Consider the following 14,030-nt stretch of genomic DNA (forward strand, 5'->3'; position numbering starts at 1 on the left):
CACCCCCATTGAACCCCTTCAGCTCCCTCTGCCTTCTTTTTCTCAGTCCTCTTCACACCCTCTTTCCTTTTTTTTTCCATCTCCTCTCATTCCTCACATGTTTCTCAGCGCGGGTCTCTGTCCCCCTTCTTCATCCCTCCCTAGGTTCGGCCCTTTCTCTTGAAAGGCCAGAAGAATGTTCCGAGAGAGTGGATAAGGGGGGTTGGAAGGGGAAAGGGAAGGGGGTTAGCGGGGGTGGGCAGTGTGCAACTGGACAGGGGGGACAATGCGGGGGTGAAAGAGAAGGGGGGCAGGGGTAAGGGGGTTGAAGGGGACGGGGCGTGGGGCACCTCACCTGCTACTCCAGAGAGGCCCCCGAAAGGAAGAGTGACAGGCTTTCAGAATGGAGCATGGGCGCGGGCAGGAAAAATGAGCTGGTTTAGGACAGGAGCACAAAGGCCCCCCAGGGTCCGAGAGGGCCAGGCAGAGAAACGAGGGAGGCAGAGAAGAGAGAGGGAGAGAGAGGGAGGGAAAGCAAGAGAGGGTGAGGGAGATTGGAGGCCAATGCAATGAAGGAGAGGAAGGAGTGAGAAAGCGGTCACAGAAGGAGTAAAAGGGCATTGAGTGGTCGATAGATCATGATGCATGATTTTGAATATGGTTCTGCACATTCTTGACATAATAAAGATTATATATAGGGGTATATATATATATATATATATATCACAAAATGATGTATTCCATGATTATAACATTAGTCAAAACCTAAGCCACAAATATTCTATATTCATAGAAAAGAATAATGTTACCAGGCTAGAACCTTTTACTAATTCAAATGTTTCTTTAGATTGTCATCATTCTAGATACTGTATAATCACAGCATTTACACAATTTAAATTTCTAAGAAGACAAATATTAAGGTGGGGAGTGATGTATGGTAATCACTTACCATATACCATAAGTATATACAGCATACTCCACACATATACTACATATTTGTTTTAAAACATAAATAAATATCTTCAAATGTACTGAAGTCTATAAATATGAATGTCCATGGTTAAATGAGTGGAGGTGTCTTACAAAGTGGAGTATTTTTGTAAGAAGAAATACCATGTAAGAACCACTTTTAGACTCATGAAGAACCTTTCGATAAATTATTTCAGGAAATTTTGCACATGTGATATACAAGTACAAAGGAACTTTTAAACCTTAAAGAACCACCATGTTTAAAAAAAGGCTCTGCATCAATTAAACATATGTATTTTCCAACAATTGTATGGTCAAGCCGAGAACCAATTAGACTCTTTAAAAGAATCTTAATCTTAAGGAAGCTGGAGGGTGCTGATATTTTTTGCACCACTGTGACTGTGAAAGGATTTCGCACAAACACACTATTACTCACTGAATCACACTAAAACGTCTCTGCATGAATTTTTCTCTGAAAGAAAGACACATGCTGGCCAGTCATTATCATACACATCTCATTTCACACACACTACATATTCAAATAAAACCCTGAATAGTCTAAAGACCCGCAAAACAGTTCTTTATTCTTATATGTAAGATGCCAAATATATGTAGTTTATATATGGTAGTTTTTTTAAATGATCAATACTTATTTTATAATAGAACATCAATCATAGTTAATCAAACAATATATAATAACCAGTTTTTGAAAAATTATGGTGATAAAGAAGATATAAAAAAATAAATAAAGCTAATAAAGTAAAAAAAAAGCTAAAATATATTTATCATTCACAGAAAGATGGTACGTCTGTCTGGTGGTGATAACATCTGTTCCTTATAATTATAATAAGCAATGTCCCAGGACCTCTAGACCATCCCCCATAACCCCCTGTGACCTCACTTGAGCCCTTTAACCTTAGGCACAAAAAAAGAGTGCGCTCACACACATAGTGTGTATGTGTTTTGGGTGATTTGAGGGTTAAGATCACATAAAGCTTCCCTATCTGCATCACAATAGGTGGAGTGGCGAAGAAATGGAGTGTGGGCCATCTTTCAGAGATCTCAGCAAATCTCATATCCCATCAGCAAGCAGTCTGTGCTTTATCTTCTCCCCATTCAGTCCTACAAACTTTATTTCAGCAGCGCAGTGAAGCTGCCTCGTTATCAGATTGAAGCTTTCTGTGCATGACTCGTCAAAATTCTCGCTGCTGCAGCACCGCCGTCAACTTTAAAGATCATCTGTGCAAAAGCCTACAATATGATCTATACAAATTGGAGAAAAAAATGTTATAAACAAATCCTTAAACTTATTTTCTCTTGAAGGTTCTGGGAAATTAATAAAATTACTTGTATTAAAAAACACATCTGTACATTGAATATTTTACATATTTATAGAAAAAAGCATTCTGAACAGTCAAGATTTAGCTCCTTTTGCATACAGATGTCTTGTAAGTGACACTACAAATGTTAAAAAAGCAGGGAAGCTTTGAAGAAACTGGAAAACGTGTAAGAAGGGTTAACAAAAGCCAAAGACTGGGAGTTGGGCTACAATACACAAAACAGGATGGGCGGGATAATAGGCCTGGTGTGGTCACCCACTTAACATTAATCCCAGCTCTGATTTCTAAATGAAACCCACAGAAATCCAGTGAACTACAGAGCACCTGCAACGGCTACAAACGCATTACATCATCTCACTCATCCAGACTGCACTGCCTAGTTTCCACAGCAACCAATCCACCTGACATCACCATCCGAGACCATACACTCAAAGCCCAGTAACAGTGTTTAATTTCCAAAGTACAAATGTACACACACTCACACACTCACACACATACACACACATTCACACGTACCCATTCACACACAAAGATGTTACTTTAGAGAGCGCAAAAAAAGGAAAGCAAGAACAATTGAGTTTGCTATTTTGATACTGATGTTGTTTGATTGTTTCCTTCTTAATTGTTTCTATTGTTATCCCACTCTGTGGAAGCAGCGGAAGCACATCACACAGGGTTTTTTTTTTTTTATAAAGGATTTGCTGAATATGTGGGGAAAAAAATAAAAATGTCTCCCAAAGCTTAAATGCAATTACTTAATGTATTAGCATTATTGTATCATCATTTTATTAACAGTTTATTTTTTTATAAAATATATACATTCATGCAATACTTTGTAAGTTTGTACTTGCATATCAAATACATGCATTTCTAAATGTTTTAAAAAATTACAATAAACTGAAGGTAATGTAACAGAATACAAAGATATACACAATATACATTTATCCATTAATTAGCAACTGTTTTATGGAGAAACGTATGTTGGGGTCGATTTTGTGCATACTTCCTACAAGCAAGCACACAGCTAACCAATCAGCAATCCATCAAGGCGTGGTCCAACCTCTAACTGGCGTAATAAATCTAAGTTAAGGAGGAGAAACCCTTTCACACTTCTTACATATTACAATTTATGACTCTAATCTATAAACAGGTTCAGGCTGTAGTTTACAATGAGCAATTTCCTCACCATTTAGATATGTTAAGAATACATGCATCAATTACCATACAAACTAATCTCTCTTTCTTTTGTTAAAAATATGAATAATTCCATGCAAGGTTACAGTTAGTGTGCTCAGACTTATCCCAGCACAGTTCAGCCAGTGGAAGAGTGTGTATTGATCTGCTGAACAGTTCGGCACTGGATCGCACTTTATGGCACAGATAAGGGAGCAGATGTGGTACCTTAACAATTTCTAAATCCAAGCCTGTTTGTCATACACAGTTTATCAGTCGGCACAGATAAGTTCTATTAATTTTTTTTTTTAAATATATACACTGAAAAGCCTGCAATGCTGATTTAATCCAAATAAACCCTCCATGTGTTAATTTAAAAGTGTGAGATTTTTTCTTTTTCTTATAACTAACTGAGTATACTAAGTATACCTCAGTATAAAACAGTATAAACAGTATAAAACAGTGAATATCAGCCCTACCTCAGTACACACCCGCAGCAGAAGCACATGTGAGCAGTGGAAAGCAGCCTGCACGCACCCATGTCCTGGATTAATCGCTGCACCGGAGCAACACCAGCACTGACGGTTCTTCTCACCAACGCAGTACTAAATATACACTCAGCAGCCTCTACAAAGCCCAAGCATAGGTGCTGGACAAGCTGCATGTTAAACATTAGGTCCCTGAATAAAGCCGGGCAGAAGCACAAGAGACGAGTGCACAGAATGAATGGAAGCAGCAGGAAAAGGAGGGAAGCAAATGTGGCTCGGCGAGCTGTGGCCGGCTCATTTGAAGGCCCCACGTCCCACAGCCCAGCTCCACATGTTGCTCAGAGGGAGAGGAGGGGGCTCTCCAAGGGGAGGGGGGATGCTAAGAGCTTGAGAAGACAATAAAACGAATAGGCTATATAGAAAAGTGTCACGGTGCAGAGAAAAATGGGGTTCCAATGAATTAGGAGCTAGCCTAGTTTGACCTGCACATCTGGAATGACCCTAGTCATTAGGTGAAAACTAAGAGAAGTCAGATTACAGATTGGTAGATAAGTCCGAAAAAAAAAAAAAAACTTTGGTCTGATTAATTGAGAACGTTAAACAGCAACAACTGCAAAGGAAGCGCAAAAAAGAGGGCCTTGAACAGGCTCTGAAATTTCAGTAGGTACTACTGAAGGTTATTAGATACCCCATTCCCAACACCAATACATGCTGTACTTTTAGTGCATTGCACATGTTTTACGATGTGTGCCACAGACTTTGCTGAGTGGATATCACACTTAACAAGATTGCTGGATAATCTGTGTGAGGTTGTATGAGGGTAAAACCTCTGCAGTCCAGCGAACCATATACACAAATTCAATTTAATTCAGTGATGAAGGGAAATGAGAGAAGCAAAGAGAGGCAGAAAGAGAGAGAGAGAAAGAGAGAGAGAGAGAGAGAGGTGATTGTGGGGAGGTGCAGGAGAGGATTTGGTCCTCATAATGGAGAGACAAAAAAGAAGCAGGTGCAACCAGGTCTCATTACTGAGGCAGCGAGAAAGAGAAAGAGAGAAAGAGAGAAAACTGAAAGATAGAGCACAAAAGACGGACACACACAGGCACACACACACACACTCACGCATATATACATGGACATTGAGAGACAAATGGACACACACGTACACACTCAGACACACCCAGAGACACACGCACAGACACACTATCATTCATACATTACACATCTCAAAGCGAAGAGTGTCATAGCCACACAACAGAACAATGTCGAATAATTAAAAATATGAGCAGCCGGATGCAACAAAAGCCGCTCGGCCGCATTCAAGGGTCCACAACAGCTGTACACAGTGAAAAGGGAGAGTGCGAGCAAGAGAGAGGGAGAGAGAGGCAAACGCTTGAATATGCACAGCGAGCACAAAGGCCACGAGAGAAAAAAAAGGGGGGTGAACGAAAGGGGGTGGACTGGGGGGGGGAAGGGGGAGAGGGGAGGGGTCAGCAGCAGAGGTAACAAAAAGAGTAGGGCCAGAAGAATGGCAGAGGGGAGAATGGCAGGGGACACAGAGAGAAAGAGTGGGTGAGGGAGAGAACTGAGGAGCAGCGGGGGAAAAAAGCTGCAGGATTTGAGCGGGAGAACAGTACAGTACCGAATCGGACAGCCAAGAACAGAGGAACAGCTTTAGCGCCTTTTCCTTTCTTTCTTTTTTTTTCCCCTCCTCCTTCAGGCCTGCCGCTGAAATTCGGTCTGAATGTGACGTGAATCTGAAAGGAATCGTCTGAAACTCTGTCACAATATGTGATTTACATCCTGGGATGAAACGGTGTACCGATTCGAATGAATTCCAATTAGGGCCTTCCCTGCCTAGTTGTACAACTAATGAGTGTGGCATCACCAATAGATACACATGTACCGTGAATGAGCGGCCCACTTCGCGAGCCAATTAACAGAACGGTCGATCTATACACTTGTCAGTAAGAGTGAATGTGCGTTCGCATTGTGAAATGCGTGATTAGGAATTTCTGCTGAGAAAAAAAGGCAGGCAGAATAGAAAACAAAGGTACCCACCTCTCCCACTCCTGTCTGAATGATCTTCAGGCCCGTCTCTCCTTCCAAAAAATTCTTCTCAGCCACTGAGGAATGAAGAGAGGTAAACTGCTCATAATTTGATCACTTTCATCCTTAACAAATGCATAAACCATGAGTCACTCTGTCATTAGAAGAAATACGAAGCACGGCCATCATTAAAATAGGCGACAACAGAAAAACTGTTACATCGCGGTTTGAGACATTAAATGATGCATCTGACAAAGATCATTTTGCCAATTTTCCCAGCCATGTGCTTTTAGAGAAGTAGGCTAATGCTTCTGAAGTGTTTGTGAGATGTTAGAGAGCAAAAGGTGATGTTTGGAATAATTAGAGCCTCAGCTAATGCCTTTCTCTTTAACTTTCTCTCTCTCTTCTTTTCTTTCTTTATATATCTCTTTCTCTCCATCTCTCTCTCTCTCACTCTCTATCAGGCTGCTTTTTAAATTGCTTGTAGATTGAGAGTTGGAACGAGAGAGAGAGAGCAGCGAGACGAGAAGGTGTGTGTGAGAGACAGCCTGTCACTCACCCGCTTTATTGGCCACGTCCTCAGCGCTGAGGTTCAGAGAGTTCTGTCTGATCCTGAACGTCAACGCAGGCCCTACCACACTGCAGATACACACACACACACACAGCTGCTGATGGATGTGCTCTGGGCAGCTGAGATTACACTTAATGGATTACACTTTGTCTTTCTTTGGCACCTTCTGTGTGTCCCTGTTCTTAAACGGGCACAATCACACATCATACTTACACTCCCTCTATCTCTCTCCCTCCCTCTCTCTCTCTCTCACACACAAACACACACACATTCTGGCATACTCACGCACTCATACATACATGAATAGACACATATTCTGACTGTACCTGATGTTGATGAAGCTGCTTGTCGTGAGGTGTATCCTTTCCGCCAGTGTCTCTAAGAGCTTCACCCCGTCATACAGGCTCAAAGGGCTGGGGGATCACACACACACACACACACAAGCATCCTTGAAAACTACTGTAACATGTAAACATACATGAGCTTTTATGTAAACCTCTTAAACTTCTTGGAACCTCCAGCCATTCCTAGCTTTTCTCCCCCCCAATGTTTTCTCTTAACTTAGAAACAACTCAGACAGTTTGCACTGTTTTGCATGTAGTAAGGGAACAGTAATTCTTAGGGTACAATAAACGTCATGAAGCATAATGGGGTTATACAATCAATGAAGGATCAGTACTTATTACATATAGTGATAGTAATCTAACAATAATCTATATGATATGAGTAGAAAGATAATTGTAACATGTAGAAATGTGCTTTCCCATTTGTATAGTACTGTGCTGTATTTAATGCCTTTTGAGATAATTCTATTTGTGCTTTGTCATGCCCCCCCACCCCCCTCAACACTCACACATATCCTCAGCATCCTCAGCAACTAGTGCAATGTATAAACATACATGAGCACTAATATTAGTCCCTTAAACATTTCTAAATCAGCAGAATCTGTCGTTACTAGGGGTGTGCCATATCATATCGTACACGATAATATCGCCAACATTTTTGAATATCATGAACGATATTATACCCTGAAATATTGTGCCATAAAACTCACCCCTAATTATCACATCAGGGTACTACTTTTTTGCTGTTTTAAGCAAAAAAAAATTCACACTGTTCTCATTTCCTTTTATATATCTACTAGAGACTTATTATTATATCTGTCCAGTATCATTTATTTTTCTTTAATCCTGGATATATAGAGATATTTGGAGTTCATTACTATTATTAATATCATGACATTTTGACTCATTGACTTCTGTTACAAATCTGCTAGTTAGAGGTGTGCCATATCATATTGTATACAATAATAAAACGTAAGTTTTGTTTTGTTGCAGTAGTGTATTTTTTTGTCATATCGCCAAGAGTATTATTATCGCGATAATACCATGCAATATCATAATATTATTTTAGGGCCATATCACCCATCCCTAGTGGTTACTGACTTTTTTCCGCACAAGTATAAGCTAGAAACAACTCAGTTTGCCAGTTTGCACCGCTTTACATGTAGATGTACATTAGGGTGTAATAAAAGTAACAGCGCTCAAGGGGTTAAACAATCAGAAATCAATCATTGACCCTTTTTTATTCCTTGTACATTGTTTCACTATAAATTATACTACATTTTAAGTCCATTAAGATACTTTCTATTATGTTGTAAGTATCATAAACACTTCGAACTTCCTAATTTTACTCTGCAAAATTCCTCTTTCTTAGTGTCACAAAGTTTTAGACTACATTATGCTTTAAACGCCAATTTTCAATGCTTTCTAATCTGGGATTCGTTCAATTTACAAGGACAAAGGGATCCATCATTACAAGAGTATAGCAGTGGACAATTCCGTGGTTCAAAAACATGAACATTTCCCATTGGTTAATGAGACCAACCAAATCTGATGCTGAAGTGATCTATCCATGTTTTATTCAGTCATAACTTTAAGTTTGCCCAGACACTCCTAAAAATAAAGACTGAAGCGTACACCTGCATTCTAGTTCATCAGAGTTTTAAATGGTTAAACCTTATTAATCAGTTACCTCTGGTTTGTAACGATGTAGCCATACTCCTCTCTGACGTTGCTCCCATCCTTGCCTCCTGTTTTCAGGTCTGGAGAACTCTTCTCATTCAGCTCCATGTCCTTTACTGGAACGATGGGGCCCTGAGGCACAGTCACCGAAGCTGCTGAGGTGGAGACCAGGGTAGGGGCCAGCTGGGGCCCGGCAGTAGAGGGTACAGCAGCCCCAGCATGAGACGGAGGTTTGGCACCTTTCTGTGACACTGTGTCACTGCCTGCTACAATCGTCTGTGATAGTTAAACAAGGAGATAATCAGTGAACAATCATTGCTTCCTTTTAAACTTTCCTCAAAGACATTGATCTAATAGGGAAACAAAGTTAGTTAAAGTTTATCACATACAATAGAGACTAACGCAGTACCACCACAGCTTAATTCAACCTTTACAAAATCATAAACACTGGTCATAATTAAATTATTTGGCTTTTAGTTACTGGTATTATACACCACTGCACTCAAAAGTGATATGAAAGTACAAACAAATCTAAATAAAGAGAAAAAAGCAAAGAATATCTCACTCTAGTAGTTAAAACAATCTAATCGCTAAAATTAAGCCCCTGGAAAATCTGTTTAGCACAATATTTAAATATAATCCTTAGACAAAATATGATGCTCAATTATTTTAGAACGAACCTCTTTCACTGTGACTTTTCCCGGCTCTTTTTCTGAGAATGATAAAAATAAGACAGAGCACAATGAAACAAATACAGTCTTCAGTATGATCAACGACTTATTAACGAAACACCTCAAAAGAGATGGTTTGAGAATTTTTATATGGCGTGTATGAGGGTTTATCTGTTTATCTGTGTATTTTGATACCTGTGTTCTCTGTCACATCTGACTGCAGAAGCTGCAGTAGTAGAGCGAATCGTTTTAACTGCTGAGGGCTCAGGGCTTGTGGATCCATCCCCATCCTCTCCAACACCGCGGCCAGCCGCACCATTGTGTCATCTACAACACACACATACAAAAACACTTATGCAAAGAAGTATGGAAAAAAACCCTCAAACGTCATCTCATTCTGAAATCACATTACTGTGTGTGTTGACGAGATACTGGTGACGATAAAGAATGAAATAAAGATTACGACTTTCCAAAATCATAAAAAGGTTCTATTCTTTGCCTAACCTGAAAAACAGCAAATTTTCAAAGATCAGAAATAACCAATATTAAATTATGATAACATAACTGTGAATAAGAAAAAGAATGCAGAATCGTTTATAAGGGGCGTCGCACCAATGATGCGGGCCTAGACAAAAAGCTTGTTTTAGTTGCAGTATAAAACAAAAGAAAACCCCTTTCCAGATTCCCAGTGTGAACATATTGGCACTTACCGTCCAGCCCGGACAGAGAGCTGTAGTCCTGTGGAACCTTTTTGTTGGTGCGCTGGCGTGAGCTGGGTCGCTCCTGCAGGGTGTAGTCCTCTCCATAATCCAGCGGGAAGTCCAAGTCTTCATAATACGAGGAGGCAGGGAGGCCTGCTGCCCCCCGATGGAGAAACGAGTGCTGTGCGGAGAGGTAGTGGGAGACAGCTTTCTCCAGCAGCTGCCGATCTCTGTCTCGCTGCTGCTGCTGCTGTGAGCCGGAGCGCGAGGAGGGGCGCTGGTAGCCCACGCCGGCATGTGAATTTAGGGAGTGTGAGATATCCTCCTGTAGGAGGACAATGGTAGAACAGACACCGACACTTTACTTAATGTCAAAAACAATTTCAGATGATGTCAGGAAAGAAGATAAGCATATGCCATGTTTCGTCTGTTTTGGTTTTGTCTATGCTTTTCAGGAAATCAAAATTCATTGATGTAGACAACATGAAAATGTGTCTTCTTTTCTTGTAATAGAAGCCTTCCTTCACTTCAATCAAGGGAGGCTTCTGTCTACAAACTCCTACACCCTGTTACAAACAGAAACAAAAACACACCAGGACAACATATCTACACACAGACACACACATGAACACACACACATTTTAACATCTAGAGCTGTACCTGTAAGTAGGCATATGGGTCCAGTGGTACTGCTTGCATATGTAGAGATGGGGACTGATGAGGATCTAAAATAACGTAATCCATATAGCTCTGGGGAGTTCTGGGCTCCGTCTTCGAATTGGAATATGCCTTCTTAGGAGAATGTTGTGCAGACCTGTACAGAAAACTCATAATTACTCATCACCTAACACTTTAATTACTGTTTAAAACATATGCTTTAGTCATAATATTCTCTAGTAGCGCAGTGAAAAATGTATATAGCACAAAGACATATTGCTCTCATTTACTTCTTTTTAACACACTGTAATGTGGACCTGGCAGTTGTTCTTAGCATTGTGTAAAAAATGTATAATAAACAGACTAAAAGAAATGCAACAAATTAAATATTTTACACTGGCTTTTATTGAAAGCTAAAACTTCCACTTAAGTTTGTTTCCTTCTCCGGTAAAGTTGCCGTTTGAAGACAATAATTTTGCATGACAGTGACAATGCAGAAATACAGAAAAACAAATCACTGAGATTTCTATGCAGAATCATTGTCTTTCTTAAAATGCAACCAAATAATTAATTTTAAGTGAACATTTTCTTTGGAACTTTTTGAACAAGTTCTTTGGACCTTATCATGGTAGAACTGCATTTCCTTGAGATGTGCAACAAATGTGAAGGACTTACAAAATGACCATAAACAACCTCCCCATAAAGATGCAGATTCTACACTGATTAAAGGTGTTGCCGAGAACTCTACATCACAGCCAAGAGCCATGTAGGCTTTATTGTTAATAACGTATTACATAAAATCAAAACCCTGAAATTCAGGCCAACAGCTTTGGCTAAGATCACAGAAAATTTTAAAGAGTTTAATTTGTATCAGAATGAATAGATTGGAAATTTTAAAGCTCATGATCACTGTTGCTGCTGCTGCTGCTGCTGCTGCTGCTACTCACGGTCCTGGCTGAGGCGTTTGAGCCCGAGAGTGAGGAACACGGCTCAGCTCCTTCGCTATAATGGACTGGGTGATGTCATCCTGCCAGGAGAATCCTGCCCATACACACACACACACACACACATACACACAGTTCATACACAGACAGAACAGAGGATGTGTCAGAGAATGGGCTTAACCCTCAGTCTCAAGGCTTATAAATCAGGCGTTATTATAAAGATCTATTATTCAGTAACTACTATGAAACTAATATGTAATATGCTAATGTATATGAATTAACACTTGCTGACTGTTTAAAACCAGGCTAAAGACTCATTTTTATTCCTTGGCTTTTAACCAAATTTTGTTCTTGTTTTATTTATCTATTTATTTTTATTTATTTATTTTATTTCTGTTTTTATTATTTTATTTTGTTTAACTTTTACTTTACTTAGCTCATATATTTATCTAATACTATTTTTTTTACTGATACCTATATTTTAATTTGTCTTATTGTTTCTAGTGTTTTGTTTTGTCCTATAGTTTGCTATGTACAGCACTTTGTTGCAGCTGTTGTTGTTTTTAAAGTGCTCTATAAATAAAGTTGAGTTGAGTTGAGTTGAGTAACTGCAGAACAGTTTTTATAAAGATTTTTATTTAAATACATAATTAACTAGTTAGTTAGTTATGTCAAGTTAGTCATTATTTCTCTAATTTGTAGCAGTTTTGTTCTAAATAATTCTCTGTACTAATTTAAGTGTTTCTAGTTGCATCATTTTGGTAGAGTCACATCAAGTCACGTCTGGTTACAGTGTTCAGCAGCGTTATTTGCTGAAAATATTTTAAAGTAACATGAGTCACGGTGAGTAGGTGTGCGAGGACATATTTTCAACTACTTGCTGACTGTTAAACATGCTTAACTTTGAGAGAGCTCTGTAAATCAGTGATGAGTAATGAGCGCTGAATGGGCTGTGCTTGCGTGTACCTTGCATCATCAACTCTTTAAGTACTTCCTGCAGTCTCTGGAGAACAGGCACAGACACCTGGTACTGAACCTGATCCTGTCTGGAGCTCCGACACTGGCCGAATAGCCTGTCTGTAATACAGAATACACACAAACATAAGCATATCACATATACTGATATATACAAATACTGAATGAGAAATAACTTTCTCATTTTTCTATTGTAAAAACCTAAATTTAAATATTTAAATATCATTAGGCTATTATATATTATTTTATACCAAGATTTTTCCATGTTTTTACAATATAAGACTAGAATTTATATGTAAATTCTGACTAAACAATCAGTATTCCTGTAGCTCCATAGTCAGAAGGTAGTCATTTGGCTGCCATTACTCTTCTATATCAAAGTACAAATTAAAAACTTTAATGTACACAACAATTAAACTTAATGCCCATATAATAAACATTAAGAATAAATGAAACAACATATCTCTTAACACAAGTTCCATGAGTGAACTTCATAAACATAAATCACACACGCATTCATATTCACCACCTACATCCAAACCACTGAGTCATCCCTAACTAAAGCGCTGCTTTTTAAAAAAGACCCCGGTGGAATTGATCCCTGAAAGCGGTCGAGCGCTCAGTCTGAACTCAACCCCATTTCTCCATCCAGAGCCGACGTGACTCACAGCTATTTATAGGTGGAGAGAAACGGGAGAGCGGCACTATATGGAGGAGATGGTTCAGTTACACACGGATATGGAAATATGAGCCATAATCTGGCATAATATAAAAGACTCTGGTTAACTGCTGGTGGTGGTGGTGGCACGTTAAAGCTGGACAGGAAAAAAAAATCGACAGAACTTTATTTATCTAGAATGACCAATTCAGATTGTGTAACTTTTTTATTACTAGTTCATTAAATGTTACAAATATGCCCCTAATGAAGTTCATTTATTCATACAGTACATATAGTATATATTGTTGCAGGTTGTCCTTCCTATTGTGTCAAACTATCATGCTCAACAGGCCAAACGAAATGTGCCAAAACTGAAAAAATATTTGTTTTATACTGACATCCACTGAAAGTTCAGAAGGTCTTTTTTCTTTCTGCTGTAATGTTGCCTTTCTGGAGACTTTTTTGGTGTTTTGGTGTTACCATTGCTTCCCACAAAATCCTTTTATTTCAGTTTGTCCGTTTTTATCTATCAGTTGTACTGGAATAGTGGAATAAATATCACATGTCAAAATAAATATTTTGACAGCATTCACTTCCATTGAAAGTTAGGAGGTTTTTTGAGGGTGAGAAATCATGTCAAATACACAGCTCTGAAAGCTTGATTTTACCAAATCGAAAACCTCTGGAATAAAATCAGGAATACGGATGATCACAAGCCATCAAACCAAACTGAACTGCTTGAATTTTTGCACCAGGAGTAAAGGCATAAAGTTTAAAGCAGTGTGTAAGACTGGCGGAGGAGAACATGCCAAGATGCATGAAAACTGTGATTAA

The 14,030-nt window shown here is 39.1% G+C and overlaps 1 protein-coding gene across 1 annotated transcript in view; it reads right to left on the minus strand.

Moving 5' to 3' along the window:
- ptprna (protein tyrosine phosphatase receptor type Na) overlaps positions 1–14,030 on the minus strand; it is a 45,234-nt gene that overhangs the window by 14,985 nt on the left and 16,219 nt on the right. Inside the window, exons 3-12 of the mRNA XM_007259934.4 lie at positions 12,530–12,640; positions 11,567–11,660; positions 10,623–10,776; positions 9,972–10,287; positions 9,457–9,588; positions 9,271–9,302; positions 8,601–8,866; positions 6,893–6,979; positions 6,555–6,634; positions 6,008–6,072 (exon numbers count right to left, since the gene is read on the minus strand). Coding sequence (XP_007259996.2) covers positions 6,008–6,072; positions 6,555–6,634; positions 6,893–6,979; positions 8,601–8,866; positions 9,271–9,302; positions 9,457–9,588; positions 9,972–10,287; positions 10,623–10,776; positions 11,567–11,660; positions 12,530–12,640 — 1,337 coding nt within the window. The remainder of the gene's footprint in view (positions 1–6,007; positions 6,073–6,554; positions 6,635–6,892; positions 6,980–8,600; positions 8,867–9,270; positions 9,303–9,456; positions 9,589–9,971; positions 10,288–10,622; positions 10,777–11,566; positions 11,661–12,529; positions 12,641–14,030) is intronic.

Source organism: Astyanax mexicanus, chromosome 11, assembly GCF_023375975.1.
Source record: "Astyanax mexicanus isolate ESR-SI-001 chromosome 11, AstMex3_surface, whole genome shotgun sequence".
NCBI lineage: Eukaryota > Metazoa > Chordata > Actinopteri > Characiformes > Acestrorhamphidae > Astyanax > Astyanax mexicanus.